This window comes from Dipodomys merriami, unplaced genomic scaffold (genome assembly GCF_024711535.1).
Source record: "Dipodomys merriami isolate MVZ:Mamm:240054 unplaced genomic scaffold, mDipMer1.0.p SCAF_10, whole genome shotgun sequence".
NCBI lineage: Eukaryota > Metazoa > Chordata > Mammalia > Rodentia > Heteromyidae > Dipodomys > Dipodomys merriami.
The window spans coordinates 50,761,317-50,782,466 of NW_027202271.1; the positions used below are offsets into that span (position 1 = coordinate 50,761,317).

At 38.8% G+C, this 21,150-nt stretch overlaps 1 protein-coding gene across 4 annotated transcripts in view; it reads left to right on the forward strand.

Annotated features, from left to right (window-relative positions):
* Ano4 (anoctamin 4) overlaps positions 1-21,150 on the forward strand; it is a 329,923-nt gene that overhangs the window by 205,878 nt on the left and 102,895 nt on the right. For all 4 annotated transcript variants that reach the window (XM_069991146.1, XM_069991120.1, XM_069991129.1 and 1 more), the window contains 3 exons: positions 925-1,025; positions 5,059-5,103; positions 17,431-17,562. In XM_069991146.1, coding sequence (XP_069847247.1) covers positions 925-1,025; positions 5,059-5,103; positions 17,431-17,562 — 278 coding nt within the window. The remainder of the gene's footprint in view (positions 1-924; positions 1,026-5,058; positions 5,104-17,430; positions 17,563-21,150) is intronic.

Consider the following 21,150-nt stretch of genomic DNA (forward strand, 5'->3'; position numbering starts at 1 on the left):
GCTTTTTTGGAGGGTGGAGAAGGATGCAGGTAATTAGAAATAAGAGTCTCATGGACTTTCCTACTCCAGCTGGCTTTGAACTATGATCCTCAGATCTCCATCTCCTGTGAGCCACCAGTGCCCAGCTAAAACATAGTCCTTTGTAAAAAGTTGTTCCTGACATTGACCCAAATTCAACTCCCATCTCTCCTTTGTCCCTCCATCTCTACCTTCACTGTTGCTTTCATCTACTGACAGCTTTCCCTTAAAATTTATTTTCCACAGTCAAGCCACAGTGATCTTTGAACACCAAAATCAAGATGGCTTCCCAGCATTCCAAGAGTTTAGTCAAGTGGCCTATGAAGTGTTGTACACTCTGCCTTCCACCCATGGGTCCAGCCATTCTCTACTTCCATATACCTCAACTGTTCTCCTTTCTGTTCCCTTTCTGATCCCATTTCAGGATCTTCTCACCCAGAGCATGCAGCCCATGCTGTTTCCCCAGCTGGTGTTTTCTCCCCCTGTAGATCTCAGTTCATCAGATTCCTCCACAGAGAGGATGACCTTTACTTTGACCTCTGTATTCAAAGTAGGGTGTGCACCATAACTCCTTCCAGTACTTCTATCCTCAGAACACTCTTTGTTATCTGAACGTATCCTTCTCTTTTCAATTTATTTTGCTGGTCTTCTTTTAAAACAATGATAATTGTATAGAATAAATGTCATTCCTACCTCTCTTGTTCACAGCTGAATCTCCAGTACACAGAGTGGGGAAATTGTCAAATAAATATGTGCAGATTTTAAGATTCTGGCTTATTGTTGAAGGGCCCCTTAAATCATAAGTCCATTCGAGTTCACATGCTCTTAACTTCCAACTCAATTTACTCTGTGAGGGATTCGGATATACTTTTAAATGTAGTTTCTTTTTTTTTTTTTCTGTTTCAGTCCTCTCTAATAAACAGCGACATTATCTTTGTGAAGTTGCATGCCCCATGGGAAGTCCTGGGAAGATATGCGGAACAAATGAATGTAAGGATGCCTTTCAGGTAGGTATCAACATATTTTTCTCCATTCTGTATGGTGACTCACTGTAAAGCTAATGTTCTTGCTTGGGACAAATATAACTAATTGAAAAAGCTATATGAGAGGGGAAAAAAATCTTCGAATGTTTAAAAAAGTGTTAATTATGGCCAATAATTATTTCCTGGCTTTTGTGACAATTTCTGGCTAATTTAGGCCTTAGCAGTCAGATATTCAGATATTTCAGGTGCCTGTGATAAAGAAGCATTTTCCAAGTGGCATCTTCAGAGTTCAACTGCCACTTTTAGAAGTCTTGGGTACTGCTGCTTGGAGCAGCCATAGTCTGGGGAATCATGCTCTGTAATCATCAGTCCCACATATACAGAAAAGCATTCAAATCCACTTTCCAAGAAACAAGTTCAAGAAATTTCATGAAAGTTTGTTCTGTAGTTTAAAATAAAAACACATTTTTAATTTAAGAGTCATAAACACTGTACAAACACAAATATTGGTATTTGTTCTAAGAAAAAAATAGAAAATCCTCTGTGTTCTGCTGGGTTATTTAAATGGATTAATTTACCTTTAACTCACAGTGATTATTCTTATTTTCCTTATGGATAAAGAAAAAGTGATCTTCAATTGCTACACAGAAATAAAATAGAACTATTAAACCTGAGATTATAAATGCCAAGGTATGAAGGAGAGGTTCATAATGAAGCTACTCAAGGGGTCTGAGGAAGCTCAGAACCAAGAGTAGTTTTATTTATTTTTTCTGGGGGGGGTCCGGTCGTGGGGCCTGAACTCTGGGCCTGGGCACTGTCCTTCAGCTCTTCAGCTCAAGGCTAGTGCTCTACCACTTGAGCCACAGCGCCACTTCCGGCTTTTTTCTTTTTGCTTATGTGGTACTAGGGAACCAAACCCAGGGCCTCATGCATGCAAGGCAAGCGCTCTGCCACTAAGCCACCTTCCCAACTCCCCTCTCCCCCCCCCACCAGTAGTTTTAAAAAGATATTGGTTTGGGGTTTTCAACTTGCCAAGTAAGACCAAATGAACTGACAGGAATCAGTTTTACAATATGCCTCTTAATGGGTTGTAGGAAGTGATATTGACAAAGAATCAGCTCTATTCAGAGACAGAAAAACTAGGGGCCCATTTAGAGAAGGGACATTTCCATTCACTGATCTGTGATAGATCGCTCCAGTATGTGCAATTTTCTTTGTTCATTGGCCTTTATGTCCTAATACAAGTCGAAATGCAGGCTGGGATTTCCAGAAGCTGTTTTTCCTGCAGGAAGTGTGTGTGTGTGTGTGTGTGTGTGTGTGTGTGTGTGTGTGTGTGTGTGTGTGTGTGTGTGTGTGTGTGTGTGTGTGTGTGTGTGTGTGTGTGTGTGTGTGTGTGTGTGTGTGTGTGTGTGTGTGTGTGTGTGTGTGTGTGTGTGTGTGTGTGTGTGTGTGTGTGTGTGTGTGTGTGTCCACTAAGAAAGAAAGAAAATCAATTCAGTTCCATAAAACTGCCATACTATAATAGTTAAAGCTAGGTATTTACCAATAATACAGTAATCTAATATGGATACATACTATGAATTAGTACCATATTATACCTAAGAGCCAAAAGGGGAAAAACAAACCTACAAAAATGCTTAGGTAGAAACTAATAAACCTTCCCTATAATAAATCTTACAAGCCTCTACCAGACCACATTTCTGCAAAAGAACCCAATGAGACTGCAAACTTGAGCATTGGTATTATAAAACAAGTTCCCCTAGCATCCAAGAATTTCATATCCATCCAGGTGAACTGATGGCTCATACCTGTAATCCTAACTATTCAGCAAACTGAGATCTGAGAATTGTGGCTCAAAGCCAGCCGAGGAAGGAAAGTCCATAGACTCTTACCTCCAATTAACCACCAAAAAGCTGGAAGTAGACCCCTGGTTCAAGTGGTAGAGCACTAGCCCTGGCCCTTAGTTCAAGCCTCAGTACCAGTGCACACACATACACACACACTCTCTCTCTCTCACAGAGTATTTCACATCCCAAGTGCCTAGCTGCTAAATATATTTCTGTATGCCTATTACATAGCAGAAATGTTCTGCCTTCAAGTGGAATGAATACCTATTCCACATAGCACTAAGAGAATATGATTTGAGCAATAATCTTATTATGATGTAAGAATTCCTGCGGGACAGTGATTTTAGGAGGAAATACTGTGATGTGGAACACAGATTGCCTCATTATTATTGATGTGATTTTACCTGAGCACAGCTTCACTCATTACAACCTGATGCATTTGTATTTTATGCTGTTAGCTCAGTTTCTGACATACAACTTGAGCCTAAGGAGATGTGTGGGTTTCCAAAGGAGGAATTCTCCCAATAAACCATTTCAACAAAATATACAAATATCAATTTGGCTGAATTTAAATGTTCCCAAAGAATCTTATCTGTATTGGTTATTTTCTGTAGTTGCACTTCTAAATCTTAGGTTTAGCTTCCTTGGATATTTAACCCAACCATGTTTGAAAGGAAATTAAAGAATAGGATTAGAATGTGAACTAGCCAATAAAACCTACCATTTAAATCTATGCTCATAAATTTAGTTGTTTTAGTAATGATTTTAGTTTTATTAATGATTTTAAAGCAATTTGGGGTTTATAAAACGCTGAGCACATAGTTCAGAGCATCCTATGCCCCCCTTTTTCTGATTCAGTATTCTTATTAACATCTTGCACTTGTATAGTGTGTTTGTTCAGTTGATATACCAATATTAGCTAAAGTCTAATAATAGTCTAATGGTTTACTTTAGGGTTTCCACATGTTGTATAATTCTATGGGTTTTGACAAATGCATATTGCCATATAGTTCCCATTACAGACTTGTATAGAACATTGTGTTCTGAAATCCCCTGCTTCTCCTATTCACTCCCTGCCTCAGCCCAAACTCCTACTAACTACTGGCCTTTTAATTGTCTCCATGCCCTTTGTCACAAATACTCCAACTACTTTTTGACCTATACACTCCCCATTTTCCCTAAACAAGTTAGCTCAATAGCTGTTCAGAATACATACAAACTGCATTCATTTCATTATTACTCCATTGACAGATGACAGAAATAGGGAAAAGAGATTGCATTTTAAATGATCAGATACAACATCCAAAATATTTCATTTTAAACATTTCAAAAATGTAATTATGCAGTGATGTAACCAATCTTTATTAGGTTTGATTTTTTTTTACAGTCCTGCAGCTTTGAACTCAGGGCCTGGGCACTGTCCTTGAGCTTCTTTTGCTCAAAGCTAGCACTCTACCACTTGAGCCACAGCGCCACTTCTGGCTTTTTCTGTTTATGTGATACTGAAAAATCGAACCCAGGGCTTCATGCATGTTAGGCAAGCATTCTACCACTAAGCCACATTCTCATCCCCAAGGTTTGATTTTTTTAAGCATTTTCTCTAGGATCTCTTGGTCTTACCTGTTGACTTCACCTTTAACCAAAGACAATGGATAGGCAATGTCCCCCAGATGTACAACTGGGTGTTGATGCTGATAAGTTAGTGTCTTTCCCCTACTACATGTTTTATGATACTCCTGTCTAAATCATAAGAGAAATGTTCTCTAAACTTAAGGAGGGAGCTAGCAGAGTGTTGCTTTAGTAGAATAGTATGTCCACTAAATTATTTATGTTGCTCCCTGATTTATCTGAGTTTCCCAAAAGGTGAGAAATAAAAAAGCTAATCTATCCTGTGCAATAATACCACATATTCCAAATCATCACTCAAGACACCTTGTATAGGCAAGGAGCCATTGTGACAGTCATGGTAATAAGGAAAGGCAGTAGTAACAATGGAAGCTGTTTCATAAGGTTTCGTGAAATGCAAATGCATTTCAAAAATGCACGCCCTGTTTTCCTATTGCAATTCTCACTGTTAATCTCTTTTTAGTGTTTTCTTCTTCACCTCTTACAGGCTTCTATCTTCAATCTCCTTTCCTTCCTTGCTAGTTCAAACTGTAACTGACGATGGGTTTTCTTCTCGACTGGCTTCATTTTTGCTGTTCTTCCAGGAGAAAAATCTATTACCTGCCCCGTCGGTACAAGTTCATGAGCAGGTGAGTAGCAAGCTCCATTATGATTTGTTTGTGTGTGGACTGGTCTGTGTACTCCAACAAATACAAGGAGCTGCAAGCCCAGAAAGATATCACCTAGTGAAAATGATTGTCATGCATGTTCTAAAAGTAGGAGTTTCAGGCTAGCCTGAAAGAAAGCCAAGATGAAAATGTCCCCCTCTCAGAGCTTTATACAGAAGAGGATTCTAAGGTGTGTTGGAGCTGTGGGTCTTTTAGCCCATTCTGGTAGATCAGTTACCAAAAAAAAAAAAATCTAGCTATTCAGAGCATCACATAAATCCCTCCATCCACTGTGGATAATTTGAAAGCTTGAGGTTCACGTGGTCATGGCTCAAAAGTTGATGGCTACTTACTCCCTTCACCCATGGGCAGAAACTTCTTAAATAAAATATACAAATATATGTTCTAAAGAGATCTTTCAACTTTCATTACAAAAAGAAAACAATCACAGTGTATGAAGGTTATCTTCTTCCGAAATTTTTTTCTTCTTGTTTTATGAACAAGCCATGGAGACAGGGAGCACCTAACTGATCTTGTCTCAGGGGATAACTTTGTGATCATTGGTGGATCTAATTCAAAATTGTAATTGTTCTTATATTTATTGATAACTTGGAATCCAGTGCGTTACTTCAGTTCTGTGAGATTTAGGATTCAGGTCATGTTGCATGCTATGCAGAGCTGGAAATAAATAATTGATACAAATTTTGGCAGATTTTTTTAGGTGCATATGCGCTCAATAAAGTATAGTGAAATAGCAAGCTCTAAGAGAAACTAAGATAGTCTTATATCTCAAAATTTCCCAGCGGTACCCCTGTTAATTAGCAGGGTTTTTTTTCATTAGGTAGTAGACATGGGATTTGTATTCACCATGATTTAGATTTGTCCCTTGTCACAGCTTGATCTTCATCATAAATATCTCTATAAGTTATAACTCTTCAGCTTATGTTAATAGTCCTCAAACTTCAGCCAGCATCAGAAGCACCTGGAGAGCTGTTAAAACACAAATTTCTAGCTCCCCTGGTCCCCACCCAGCTTTTCTGTTTAAGTAGTTTTGCAGTGGGGATGGAGTACTTTTATTTCAACAGGTTCCTAGCTGAGGTCAATGCTGCTAGTCCTGCATGGGGCCATGATTTGGAAACCACACATCTGTATGACAGATAAATATTCCTGTTAAAATAAGGATTTGGCTAATTGTAGATATGGGACATAAAAACTAAAGTTAACTCAAATTCAAAGGAAACACCAGATAAAGATATAAATTCCTCCCAACTTTAATGATACAGTACTTACATCAAATCGACACATGATATTGTTTCAATCTGTTGAATGAAATATATTCCAAGTTTTAAAAGGTGTAGAGAGTATGTCTTACCCTTGTCCAAATTTTCCAAGTACTCTTCATTCAGTATAATAAAATATAAAGAAAGACCATATTCTTTGAGCATAAAGTCTATGTTGGTATTGGATGATGTGGGAAACTTAATTCACTTCTTTGAGTTGAAGCTTCCATATTTCTAAAAATGAAGATATTAATTTCTGCCCTAGGGGGAGGGGTGATGCAAAGATTAGTGCCTCATATGTGTTAGTGTTCATAAGTGATATCATTTGGTGATTTTTATGAGTAACTTATGGTCAATGAACACGTACTATTCCCTTTCACTTTCTGAACTTATTACCATCTCCTCTGTCTTTTTCTTTCCTCTAATGACTAGTCCACTAATTGCCTGACACGTTCTGTTTAGTCATACATAATCCATTTATATGCCATGTAGTCTCCATGACCTAGAAAGGCCTTGGCTCCATTGTTTCCATTGTCACGTAAGAAAACTCAGCGTCATCCTGGATGTTACCTCTTCTCATCTAATCAAATTCATAAGTTCTGCTGTCCCATAGAAACTTCTAGAATTCACTCAGTGTTCTTCACTTCCACTGCTTTTGCCTTACCGTAATCTCATTATCTCTTGTCTATTTTGCATCAAATTATCTTCCTGCCTCTGTTATTGACCCCTCTTCATTACTAAAGAGCAAATCCAATCATGTCCATCAAAAACAAGTTGAAAGATTTAGCTTAGATATCACCTTTGAAAGACTGCCTTCGCCTATCTCTTCCTTTCCATCATTCTCTGTTCGATCTACCTCAGACTACTCATGGTTTCCAAACACATGACACTCACTTGGATTTATCTGTCTTTGCAAATAGTGCTTCTATTAAATGGTCACTTCTCAACTTGACACCAATATAGTACCTACTTAGTCTTCAAAACTCAGTCTGCAAAGTTAGGCTTTTTGACCAGGCCAAATGCCCCTTCTTTGTTCTCCCATTGTCACCTTATCACCCCCTCACCCTGGGCTATAATCAAAAATGTGAATCTCCGTCTCCCCACCTGGGTAATGTTTAAAAGCAGACGTAGTATGATTCTATACTGGTGAACCTTAGCACATGGTAGGTAGGATAAATGAGCCTAATAAAATCTCCATATATAAGAGAGGTGTGGAGAGAAAGGAAGTCACACAGGACAAAATGTCTGCATAAAGTGCTCAACGATGAAGAAGGGCTAGGTGAGGAGGACTTGAAAGATAGTGAAGGGAAAAAGCAACACTGAACTCAAGATTGACTGAGGGATAATGTCAGCAAGTCCAGCTACTCATTAAACACTTCACCTTTTGCCTTTGATTAGTCAGTCCACATTTGAATGTACAACAGAAACAGCAGTCTCGCTATTCCATCTAGGTCCTAATCTCTCCCTCTTTGTCACTTTCATGCACTGGTCATAGTTGTTCCCCCAGGATAGACAAAAAAATAATAATCTACAGCCCAAAAAGGCATGTGAGAGAGATGGGAAATTATAAGCAAAAGGGTTGAGTACTTCTTAGGTATTTGGAAACAAAGATTTGGGGAAAAAGAGACTAGAATATCTGAGGAATTAGGGAAATATTGTTGAAGGTAAGAGAGGAATGAAAATTCAGCAGAAGAACCAGTGTGATGAGGAAGATGATGATTTTACTTTTGGTAATTTTACATTATAATTCACGTTAAGTATGTGGAATGTTCAGGTAGCCTTGGAACTTAGGATACGACAGGCACAGTGAGAAGTAAAGTTAAAGAGTCCATTCTGGAAACCAATAGCATGACCTCATGAGAGTGTATGGTTTTTCCTAGGAAAGGATGTACAGAATGAAGAAATGAAGGCCAGAGATAATTCTTTGGAAAATCCTTATAAGGGAGCAAGAGAAAACAGGAGGTAGATGAAAAGTAGCATTTTGAGAATGGAAGAATGAAGGATGGGTAGTGTCAACACAGGGAAAGAGTTTCCAAAAGTATGGACATTCTTCAGCTCCTCATGAATGGTGAAACTTGAGTCCATTTAAGACATTTAGAAGTTGTTGATAATTTTCATCACAGTAGTCTCTGTGGAATATAGTGATTCTCAAATGTGCTTCAGGATCATGGGACTATCTTCAAGGTTTCTGAGTACATGAGTCTAAAGTGTAGGTTGACAAGTTGCATTTCAACTTGTCCAAGTGGTACTGATACTAATGCTATCAGTCCTGGTCCATCCACATTTTGCCCATAGACTAGAAGGCATCCCAAACCTAACTGCAACTGGTGGAAAAAGGATGAGGTTCTGGTGAATCAGAAGCAGTAAGAGTTTACTGCCATCTTGATAAGTTTTATGACAGAAGAAGAGGAAGAGAGGATGAGATATAGAGTAGGAGTCAACAAGAGGAAAGTAGAGAAGGCTGTGGACACACAAGATCCATCGTATGTTCTCTATTTGTGCAGAGGAGATGTTTTGAGTGAATAACAAAGCTTGGTAGATTTTTATTTCCAGAGCTGGAAGAACTTCTTTAACCTGAAAAAGGTACTGCCTTTTAAAGTGCATAAATCACAGTCATGGAAGAAATTAGGCAGTAGAATATATTGGAAGTCCCAATTATGATTTGCAACTGAAAATAGTATGCAGTGTGTACATGCCACTAGGCCTCACAGTCTGCTTGGCTTTTTCGTTTATGGGTGGCACTTTACCACTTGAGCCACATCTCCATTTCTGGCTTTTCTGCCTAGAATGGCCTCAAGCTGTGATTCTCAGATCTCAGCCTCCTGAGTAGCTAGGATTACGGGCATGAGCCACCCTCTCCCGTCGTCTTCGATTTTTTTTTGGTGTTATTTTTTTTTTATTTTAACCATGCAGCATTCCATTTAGACAACATTGGACTGATGGTCTTGTCTAATGTCCAAGGTGAATTTAAAATACAGCTAAGTAGAAAATTTTGTATCTGCTTTAATTCTGCATTTCATCTCAGAACAGGTCAATCCTAATAAAGAAGCATATCCACGTTTTTGTAGTCAGTTCTGAGATTCAGGCTGAAGGACATGTCTTTAACTTGTGTTCCTGACAGTACCCTAGTAATGAAACATTCAACCTCAGCATTCTCAAATTCTCCTCTCATGCTGAGTATAGCTGTTTAATTTAGCTTTTAATTTCTTCATATAAATTATATTTAGTTTTATTAATCCAAGAAAGCATTCCTGTCCCCCACCTATGCACACCTGTCTTCTTTAAGGAGAAAATAAATTAATAAAAATTTCAAAAGGTCTTGAACAGTCAGGGAAATGAAACATTGTTTCTTAAATATCTTTATTTCAAAAAGTCACCCAGCTCACATAAAGTACACTCATGGAACTCAGATTCATATTTTTGAAAGAAATGGTTCTTTTTATTCGTGTGCTTGGTCTATTAAACACTACTTTGGATCTTATCTCTGAATAGGCTTACACAAGTATTAGAAATCACTTCCCCCATAAAAAAGGAGAATTTATCATCTTTCTTCTGCCTTTATTTATTTCCCATCACAAAACCGCACAAAAATAGTCTGAAGAAGATAAGTAACAAATCTGATTATTTGGGGTGGCCTATAGCTAAACTCATTATTACTCATCTCTTTTCTCTCCACCCCAATCATAAGAATTTTCTCTGCGATACTTGGCAGGATGATAACTGGATTCTATTCCATTATATATTTCGTACATCACAGTCCTATCAGATTAGGATATCGGCAAAATGACAACACAGCTTTTATTTTCCCATCCCTATTTTAAAAAATTAATATCCATAAATGTTCCAAAGCCTTGAGATTCTTTTATAAAGTATTTAGGCTATGCCCCAAATAGAAATCCTGTGACCTAAAAGAATCAAATTAGTTTCCAAACATCTTTAATTTCTATCCAGGGAAAGGCTGCAAATACAGTGGACTTGGCTCTAAGGAAAGGAAAAAGAAATCCAAGCCTGTGTTGTCTGATCGCCAGATCAAGAGGGCTTTGTTTACTGCAGCCGAAGGCTCTGTTCTGCCTCCACTGGGGGAAAAATACCACCACCCTAAAGCTTATCTTGTTGGGTCCCTCTAGGACAAACCATGTCTGTCTGCCAATGTAACCATTAGAAACATGATTCTAGAACATTCTGATCTGGGGGAAAACATGTCTCTAAAGCAGGCCTGTGATCATTTAATTCAATCTGATCAAGTTGTCATTGGTGCCTACTGCCCTTGGCTTTGGAGATGTTCCTCAATGAATGCCAAGTGGAGACTGTGCGCACAGGTAAACGTTATAAGAATCAGGTCAGCATGGTGACAGCAAGGCCCTTTGCCTGCGGTCTTTTCTGATCATCACCATTCCAAAGGTGAATGGAATTATTTCTCCTTTACAGCCAAGGGAATAGAGAAATAAAGGGGTCAAGCTGAACCTTGGGAAACCATGGCAAAAGTGACACATCTGTTCCCATTTTCTGGGCTGCCTTGCCAGCTCTTCCCAGATGTATTTCCTACAACCTCACCTGCCAAAACCAATGTTGTGAGGGGAACCCAAACTTACCATCAGAATAACTTTCCATAAAAGGAATTCACCTATATTCTACATATTAATTTGACAAGTCAAGGCCAGAATTTCCCATGTGAATGACATATCTTCTCTTCACTGATTTGCCCATGTAGTCTTTAAGAGATATTTTTTCTCAGTAAATAGCATAAACAGAGCAAACTGACAGTGTATCCAACCAAAATCAATGCTAAATCACTAAGCCAATACATTCTCTGCAGATAGAGACATTATTAAGTAAGCTTTACTCTTCTAAGAGCCCTGTAGCACACTTTCTGGTTAGTTTTGTGGCTTAAATATATGAAAGTAAATTTCACCATTGCCTGTTTAGGGATATTTATTAGATGTAACATGGGATAAATGGCCTTAATACATAAGAGATCATCCTAGCTTCTGAATTTCTGCTGAAATGTGAGCTCTCTACATGCGCATTCCTTATTACTGTCATCATCAATATTCTTGTTTTATTTTTTTCTTAGAACATAGTTGGTGCTCATTGTAGAGTGGTTGAATTTCAAAGAAACAAATGTCAAAGAATAACAAGTTAAAAAGATGTCCTTCAGTCACTAAGGAAAAATATTCAAGAAATCCTATTTGACAAATAAGCAAGAATGAGAGTTAAGAGTACAATGATGATAGTAGTGTCTTGGGCATGTTGCATCATTTGTCCCTCCCAGTTTCCCCATGAACTCTTCTTCATTTCAGAAGTGAGAAACCTGAGCCATCACAGGGTCATGAATTTCTCCAAGCTGGCACAAATTGCCAGAATTGCCATCACCATGGTGCCCTGAGTCAGAATAACAGTAAAAGCAAGAAGAATAACAAGGCAGAAACAAATTCAGAAGGATCAATCTAATCCATTTTTGACAGATGCCAAAGTCTGCTTGTTTAAGTTATGTAAAACTGGCCATAGCTCTTCCAACCTGTATGATCATCATTGTCTTTATCCTTAAAGCCATTATTTAATTGAACCACTGGGGCCTTTATGGCATAATGAAAGAACTTGATATTCATCATTGTTTTGACCCTCATGCTGCCTTTAGTGATTGGCATTATCAGCTCAGAGAGGGTTAGTCACTTACCCAGAATGTCACTCACAACTTGTCACCTATTCACTAGACTGTGACTCCATTTCTAGCTGACTCAAAAATCCATGCATATGGAAAAAAAATTTTTTAGAATGATATTAGTATCCAAATCATCACCAACAAATATCTAAACAGAATATAAGCTGGGATTGGTGGCTCACACCTGAAATCCTAGCAGTCAGAAGGTTGAGATCTAATGATCATAGTTCAAAGCCAGCCCAGGCAGAAAAGTCCATGATTCATTTATCCCCAGTTACCTGATAAAAAGCCAGATGTGGAGATGTGGCTCAAACACTAGATCTCCAGTCTTGAGTGAAAAGGGCAAGTGAGAACATGAGGCCTGATTTCAAGCCCCTACTGGCATAAAACAGGATAAAAGCCTTCTCTAGGGTAATACTGGTATACAGCATCAGAATCCAGAATCCAGCTGGACTGATGCCTTCTAGCCTACTGACTTTTGTGTGATGTGTTTGCTTCTTTGTGTGGTTGAAGGAGATCCTCAGTGAGATCTGATGATGACACACAGAGACAGGAAAGTATTTGTGAAGAGCAGTCCAGAGGTACGCCCATTCATCCTGTCCCCGCTACAAAGGATGTAGGCTCTTGTTCTTTGAGTCTCTTATTTGAGAAGTGGGAACACACTGGTTCATTGGCAGACTTAGTACCATGGGAGCTTGACTAAACATGGCCAATCCTTTAGATAGGAGAAGATTGCTTTAAGAATTGTATCAGTGGCCTGTTTCGGTCAGAACATGTTACCACAAACTAAACTGCACAAAATAGCACATGTTGGTTGTCCTGTTTCTGTAATTCAAAAGTCCTGGGGAGAGGACTTTACTGATCTCCATGCTCAAAGTCTTCCAAGGCTGCAATCAAGGTTTTTGTCAACTCTAATCTGGAAAATTTTGGAGAGAATTTGCTTCTGAGTTCATTCTGTTTGCGTACTATTTCAAATAAGTCATCATTATTCTTGTTGTTGTTGTTGTTATCTTCAAGCAGCTGTACAGAGGAGTTGCCATTGAACAGATCAGTTTATAAGTATATCCTGATCAATATGTCACCCATTTTAACATTCTTACCCATTCCTCCCTTATGTACCCTGACCCTTGCTCTCCTTAATTTTCTAGGGTATATATTAAATTCTTGACTGCATCCTCCCCCTCTTCCCCTCTTCATTCTGTAACCCTTTCCCCCTTGATCACCCACTCTTTTCAGGTGTCGGCTTCCTGGTGTTTATTTTCTTGAACTCTTGACTTTGCCTTTCTAAGGAACTGCGCTGTTTGAGTTCTCTCTTGAATCTACCATATTTCAATTAATAAATGTACGTACATTTGTACCCAAGGTATTTACTTGCAGGTTTACGAGCTAAATCTAGCTTTCACATATGGGGAAAACACGCATCCTTTGCCTCCCTGGGACTGACCTACTTATTTAACATAAATTTTTCCAGGTCTTTCCATTTCTTTACAAGTGGTACAATGTTATTCTTTATAACAGATGAATAAAATTCCATTGTGTATACATACTGGCTATTTGGTTGAAAGCTGTTCTCAGCTTCCAGCTACTACATTCCCTGGCTTCTTGATCTTCTCATCTTCAAAACCAGCCATAGCCTAACTGATCAAATCCTTGCTCCCTACTCTCAATCTCTCTGACCTTCCCTTCTGCTACATTTCTCCTGACCCCAATCAACGCAAGCTCTTTGCTTTTAGAAGACCTATCTGACTAAATAAGGACCCATCTAAATAACCCAGGATGTGTTCCCATCCCTTGTGCTATTCATAAGTTCCAGGTGTTAGAGGCTGGACGTATTTGGGAGGACAATCTGTTGCTGGCTGTGTCTGAGCCTGTGCATGTCTGCCACTGTAAAAAGCCTCATTCATGGACAGGCAGGTGTGATGGAGCCTGAAGGAATCATGCTTGCTTCTCCCCCATCCATTTTGGTTCCCCAGTGAAGGTCAGTCAACCCAGCAGTTTTATTTTCAAGATTTCTAAAAAATGTCTTTCTTCACTATGGTGTTTTCAAAACTTCAGGTCTGCTTTCCGTCACTTTCACATTAGGGCCCTGTGGCCTTTGAGAAATTATTACTATTACTTGCTATCTACCTGGCAGCTTCTTCAAAGCATTTCATTGCCCCCTGTCTTTTATGATATGCCAGCTGCGCTGTCAGTCAGAAAGATGATGCCAAAAATGATGGCATTTATTACTGTTACCCCATTTTGTATCTCTGGAAAATAAGGCCCAGGAAGGCAACTGGCTGTGCTGATAAGCAAGTTCTAGGCACTCCAGTGACAATCTCAGCGTCTTTTTTGCCACGTCAAGTAGCTTCTCCTCTTGTTTCCTTCTTACTTCCTGCTTTTTCCTTTCATTTTTCAATTAATCGTTTTCACTACACTATTCTCTCTTCACCATTTCTACAATATCATTCAAATTGTGGTGCCACAGCTAGCTGCTAAAATCCGCCACTTCATCCCCACTGAGTACTTATGCTCAATTTTTTTTTTAACAGCCGTGTTTGTTTTTTTATCCATGCTGAGCACTGTGCCCAGCTGGATTGAATTCATAGTCATTGCACGCAGAGCCCAGTTTCTGCAAAGTGTAATCCGATTAGTGCTGCAGACTGGAGATGTGTGGGAGGTAAAAGCTCTATTATAAAAAACCTTTGGGCCAATGTCCTCTTTCTTGAGTGAGTTTTAAGGCAATCAGATGAAATAATGCCAAGAGCTATAGGGAAGGCCACCAGCTTAATATGGAAAAATAGAACTTATGAGTTCATTTAGAGATGAAATCATTGAACTTAGACAACTGATCAGGGAGGAGAAAACACAACTACATTTGAGTTGAAAAGCAAAGGAAATGTTAAAAAAAAAAAAAAGCTGGTGGCTCAAATTTTTATTTTTATATTTTTTGAGAAAGGGAAAAATTAAGTAACTAAAGTCAGAACTTACTGTATGTGAGACATTGCCTTTAAGATTTTAGGTGTGTGTGAATCAGTTCTTTATTCCAACTCTGTGATCTGAGTGTGTTCTTCATTCCTTTTTTACAGATGAGGAAAATTGAAGCATGGCAATTAGGTGCCTTGCCCAAAGTCCCACTGCAAATATTAGATTCTAGTTACTCCGTCCCCAGAGTTTATGTTCTTAACCACTGCCATGCTTCATGCTCCTTCTCTGAAGCCCAGCATCTATGTTTTAAGTATCTCTAAAAAGATGGTGAGGGCGGGAGAAGGACCAGGGAGGGAAAGTATGGAGTAGAAGAGAACTTTTTCTCTTTCTTGGGGCTTTGGACTCTTTCAATCTGCTGTTATTTTCTGGCTTCATGAACCTGAGTAGAATCTTCGCTGCTCTCTATCTAAAGATGAGAGAGTAGAGTGGAGTAGAGTGGATCTTTGAGAGGAGGGGTCCAAAGAAGCTGTGAGATTCTTTCCAGTTGGAAGTTTCAGGGATTCTGAGAAGGACAGCCACTACCAAGTAGAGTTAAGATCCTGCTGAGGCTTGAATAATGCTGAGAACAAAGGAAGTGATAACAAAGGCTCTTACCATCATTTTTCTATATCTGGTCAAATTGGCTGGGCTAAGGAATGCCCAGATAATTAGAAATGCCCAGATAGTTATTTGGGGCTGTATCTAAGAAAGTGTTTCCAGAAGAGATTAGCAGTTGAATTGATAGACTTGAGTAAAGAAGTTGACTATCACAAATAGCCAATATCTAATCCATTTGAGAGATTGTATAGGACCAAAAAAGTGGAAGAAGTTCTCTGCTTGGGTTGGTACATCTACTGCCTCATGCCCTCAGAGATCAGTTCCACTGGATATCTGGCCTTCCAGCTCAGGTGAGGATTTACATAACTGACTCACCAATTATGGAAGCTATGGAGACAATTCTAGAGATTCTGCCTGTGAGGTACAACCTACAAGCAGGAGAGCTACGATATGGAATGATCTAAGTCTCAATCCAAGTATTGAAGCCTGAGAACTAGTACTACTGATGTGTTAAGGGCAGGAGAAGATAAATCCCAGCTTAAGTAGAAGGGAAGTTCATCCTTCACCATTTGCTTCTGTTCATGACCTTAACATATTGAATGGTGTTTACCTCACACTGATAACCCCTAACATTTTTCTCAGTCTACCCATTCAAATCCTAATCTCTTCTGGAAGCATGCTTAGAGACAAAACTAGAATAAATTCCTACCAGCTATCTGGGCACCCTTTAGTCCAGTCAAATTGAAATGTAAAACTAGCTGTCACATTCACTAAAAATAATACGTTGTCATGTACATTTTAAATTGGAACGAATGAAACCTGACTGAATTCTATGTGTTCTCAGTTAATAACAGACTGAGAAAGCATTTGAGATGTTTTCTTCTCCAGAAGAATTTGTTTCTTCTTTATCTTCAACACAATCCCTATTTTCAACTATACAGTGATCCCCAAAGTCAGTAATCCAAAAATCTGCATTTAGGTCATGGCTTTCGAAGTGCCAGGGAACTTTGAGATGGATTATCACCCGTTAGGGCCCCCTTTTGCAATGTGTGAAATGGGTATGTGGTACTTGTTCAAGTCTACCTCACATACCTGTGGTGGCATAGTCATGAAAATGTCTAGTATGGTTTTTGGTCCTTTTAATGGTTTGCTGTGGTCATTGGAGGCCAGAAGTGTCCATCAGTACAAGTCAGTAGGACTGAGGGAATGAGGACATAGTTAATGAAGAAAATGTAACTTCTAAACTATGTCTCCAACACCGTTGATGCTTCCCTTGGCTAAACAATCTGTACACACTGGATAGAGTATCACCAGTGTCACGAGTACTCTGAACCGTGAGAACCATGGTCAAAGCTAAAGATCCAGTTTTCCACTAAGAGGCTGCTCCAGAAAGGTATGAGGCAGGAAGCAAAGCATAGATCCAGGTTCACTGTGGATACTCAGTCCAGTAGGGCAGGCTGTTGGCTTCACACTCAAAAGTTAATTCTGGCTAGAGCTTCCGTTCTAACCTCAAAGGTTTTCCAAACTGGAAATGAATCCCCTGGACCTACAGAATATAAGGAGTTAAGGCCTCAGCCACTTTGTTTAAGGGTGTTCCTTTCAGAGCCATGCAGCCCTGTCATTTATTGTCATGTGGGTGAACATAGACCTCATGCCAGCTATTTCACAGTTGATAATATTGAGGTCACTTGGTGAAACTGAAACAACACTGGGGTTCAACTCTCTAAGGGGTCTACCATGAGGGCAGAGGGGGTACCTGGTGGGTGTGGTCTCATTATTATGACTCTGTGGAGATGTCTCTCCTGTGTTTTAGGGTGATGCTGACATGCTGTACCCTTTGATCTTGCCTTCCCTGTACCACAGGATCGATAAACAAATAAGCAGGTTTCGGAGATGGTTACCTAAGAAGCCAATGAGGCTGGACAAGGAGACACTGCCAGACCTGGAGGAGAATGACTGCTACACTGCCCCTTTCAGCCAGCAAAGGATCCATCAGTGAGTGTTTCACGATAAAGCCCCTCACCTTACAAAGTATATGCGGCCTGGAAGAACCTTGTTCTTTAGAACAAACTGTGTATTATTACCCTTCTTCCTAAGAGTCTTGAGTTTCAATGCAGACAGGAGAAGTTTAGTGTCTTTACAGTTTCTACATCTCAGTGGCTTAAAAATGACACTTCTTCATTTTGGTGTCTGCTGAAGGATCTTCTCCATGGTGATTCAGAGACTCGGGCTCCTCTATTTTATGGCCCAGACAGGAAAGTGGCTCATACCTTTCTTTATTCAAAAGAAGGTGTTATTTTGTTTGTTTCTTTTTCATCTCGGTTTGCCACTCCTGTTTCTCCTCCTCTAGCAACTCACCAAGCTGTCCCAGGAAAAGCCCTCTCACCACGCAGCTCACTTACTGACTCATCTATCAGTTTCAGAACAGAGATTTGTCACTTTTGACATATGGGCAGAAAAAAAAGGTTGGCTAAGTAACTGAGCCTGCGAAGAATGGCAAAAGTGAAAGAGAATCTACTCTTGATGCTCTGGAAACGACAAGGAATGATTTGGTGGTAGGCAGGATAGGTGGTGGGAGAGAAAAGCATGCCAGCAATTGCAAACAACCAAGAAAAACAACCTCCCAAAAGAGGGGCATAAATCAGGTCAGTCCAGCCTTATACTTGTCAGACTAGGAATTCTTGGCCTTTTCTGCTCCTGTCTGAGTGACTGATTCAGTAAACATGATTTACCTGATGGATGGAAAGAGATGACAGACTTAAAAAAAATAGGTTGCCAATTTTGAGGAAAAAATAAACCAAATGGTAGTTGTCAGAAAGTTGCAAGGAATGCAAGATAGGCATATGTTTTATCAGCAGAAAATCAACTAAACTTCAAGGGCAAACAGGAGAAGAAAAATGAAAGAATAGATACTATGCATCAACATGTATGAGCTTAGGGAGATTGATCCAAAGCAAGGGAGTAACTCTGGAAGCTTCTGGAACAGCCTAAATTTGGATCCCCATGGATTCCAATGCAGCCATATTGCATGAACATTTAATATATGAAACTCGTATATAGATCTAGTTAAAATCTCCATGGAAAATATAAAACAAGAGTTATTTGACGCTAATTCGAAGATTGGGATCTATGAATGTTTTCTGGAGGTAAAAAAAATTAGGAGAAAGCTAGATGTTACCATGCTTACTTTAAATGCTTGCCATGATGGTATTGTTGATTTTCAAAGTTTTTTTAGACAGGTAATTGTGTTTTGAGTACTTCTAGAGTAGACTCTGGTTTATATAAGGATTTTATCTTTACTTCTTACCTGAGAGAATGTCTCATACAGTGTAGGCAGATCTGAACATTTTAGAATGATTGATAGATGGATCTTAGGTAGATGGATGGATGGGTAAATTGATGGATTTGGATAATGGATACATGGATGGATAGGTGGATAGATTAACAGGTAGATTAACAGGTGGATAAATGGATGGATGATCAATGAAGGATGGATGGATGGACTAATAAAGTATATAGTACACTGGAGTTTTGTTTCAAAGAAGCATTGCAAAATGTAGTTAGGCATCCTACCACTCCTCTCATGTCAGTAACATCCCTAGTGTCATTGTTTTAGAACAATACTTCTCACCATGGTTATAGAAGTTAGAAAGCATTGGCGTACACATCAGGATTTCTTCAGATTAGAAATGAAAATAATATTTTAAAGTTATTTAAACTTTACATAACAACTGAAAGATAAGGGACTGGAGACATCTGACTACCTTTCTCACATAGTTAAGAAGACCTTATGATATTTGTGAGTATTACTGAAAAATTGATGAGTTCGATGTCATAATTCAACATCTACTTCTTACTAGGCATTATCTTGGTACAGAGAATATGAAGATATATAAGAATAGATAATAGACAGATTCCAGCCTAATGATGCAGACTACCTTAAGAATTATAAACAATATGATGGATATGACTTCGAAGATGGATTAGTGCTAGAGACTAGTGCTTAGTGATCACTAGTTCAATGGCACTTAATCACAAAGAAGATTCTAGAAGGATAAAATCTGCCCAGGTAGGTAAGAGATAAGAGATATCTTCAAAGAGCTATCCATGAAAAAAACAAACGCAGAAAACAGAATGATGTGTTCAAGAAACAAGTAGTATTATGTGAATATTTCTGTGAATAGGGTTATGGGGTCTGAAGAGGAGCTAGCATTATTGTTTGAAAAAGGAGACTTATCAGTAGAAAGTGAGATTTTAAGACAGGACAAGACAGCTGGGACAAAGAAAGGACAGGACATGATATCTGATACAAAAAAACCTAAGAAGCAGACCTCAGTGGGAGATCTAGCTCAGCATTAGTTCTGTCATGCATATAGGAGATGAAAAATTAAATTAATATCTGGAATGTTATAAGCAATAGGAATTTCATTCTGTTTGAAGATCCTCATACCACCTGTTCCATCCTTTTGATTTGTGTATGGAAATTAGAAGTGAAGAACGTTGGCTGTCAAACAATTCTTGGCATAATCAGAAAACAGAATCCCTAAGGCAGCATCAAGGATGATATTAACGAGTTTAATTTAATCACCAGTGGCTACTTAAAAAGCTCTGAGAGTTGCAACATGATATCCTGGCTTTCCCAATGAGCTTAAAAGTCTGCTGAGACTTCTTGGCTTTACAGAGTGTTTCATACTGGATTTGTGTTGAAATAAAAAAGAATGATAGAAATTTAAGGGAGGTGGCAGATATGAATGTAGTAAAGAAAATAGATCTGATTATTCAACAAATCAAATTTGATATCCCAATATTTTTATATCTTTCAAATCTGTTCTGAAATGATACTATGGATTATTAACAATAAGCCATATTATAAACCATAAGCCATAGGATTATAGCAGCATTATTGTTAATAATATACTACAGATTGGTGTCAGAGGGCACCAGAACTTCCTTCTCCTACCCAACTTATGACATTTTTGTGTTCTGTTTAACAACTTTTCCTTACTCTTCTTCCCCACTACTCTTCCAGTCTTCAGTGATCAGTGGCCACCATTTTTCTCTCAACTCCCTTGAAATTGATATTTTTAGATTCCACCTATGAGTGTAGTCATGGAGCATTTGATCCTTTAGAATTCAACTCCAAAGACTTCGCAGGAAAGCCTTCCTGACTCTCTCCCTCTCGCTAATCCTTCCAATGACCAGATCTCTCTGTTCTACATTCTTCGCAGCACCTTCCTGCATAACATTTTTCACATTTGAGATTTCATATTTTCACATTTGAGATTTTGTATTTTCACATTTGAGATTTCATATTTAGTTCAGTGTTATAGGAGTAATCCATGTCACTTTGGGTAAAGTGTGCACTCACTAGAAGCCTAAGACATAGTCTGGTTTTGCTCATAATCTTTTCTTCTTTAGAGTTTATAGTCACCATGTTTTTTATCAACTTTTTAAAAATATATAATGTTATTATTAAGTCGTGGAGTTTACAGAGGTGTGACAATGCTGTAAGTCAGATAGTGAGTACAGTTATTCTTGGACAGTGCTACCCTTCCTTTGCTTTCCCTCAGTGTCCCTCTCCTG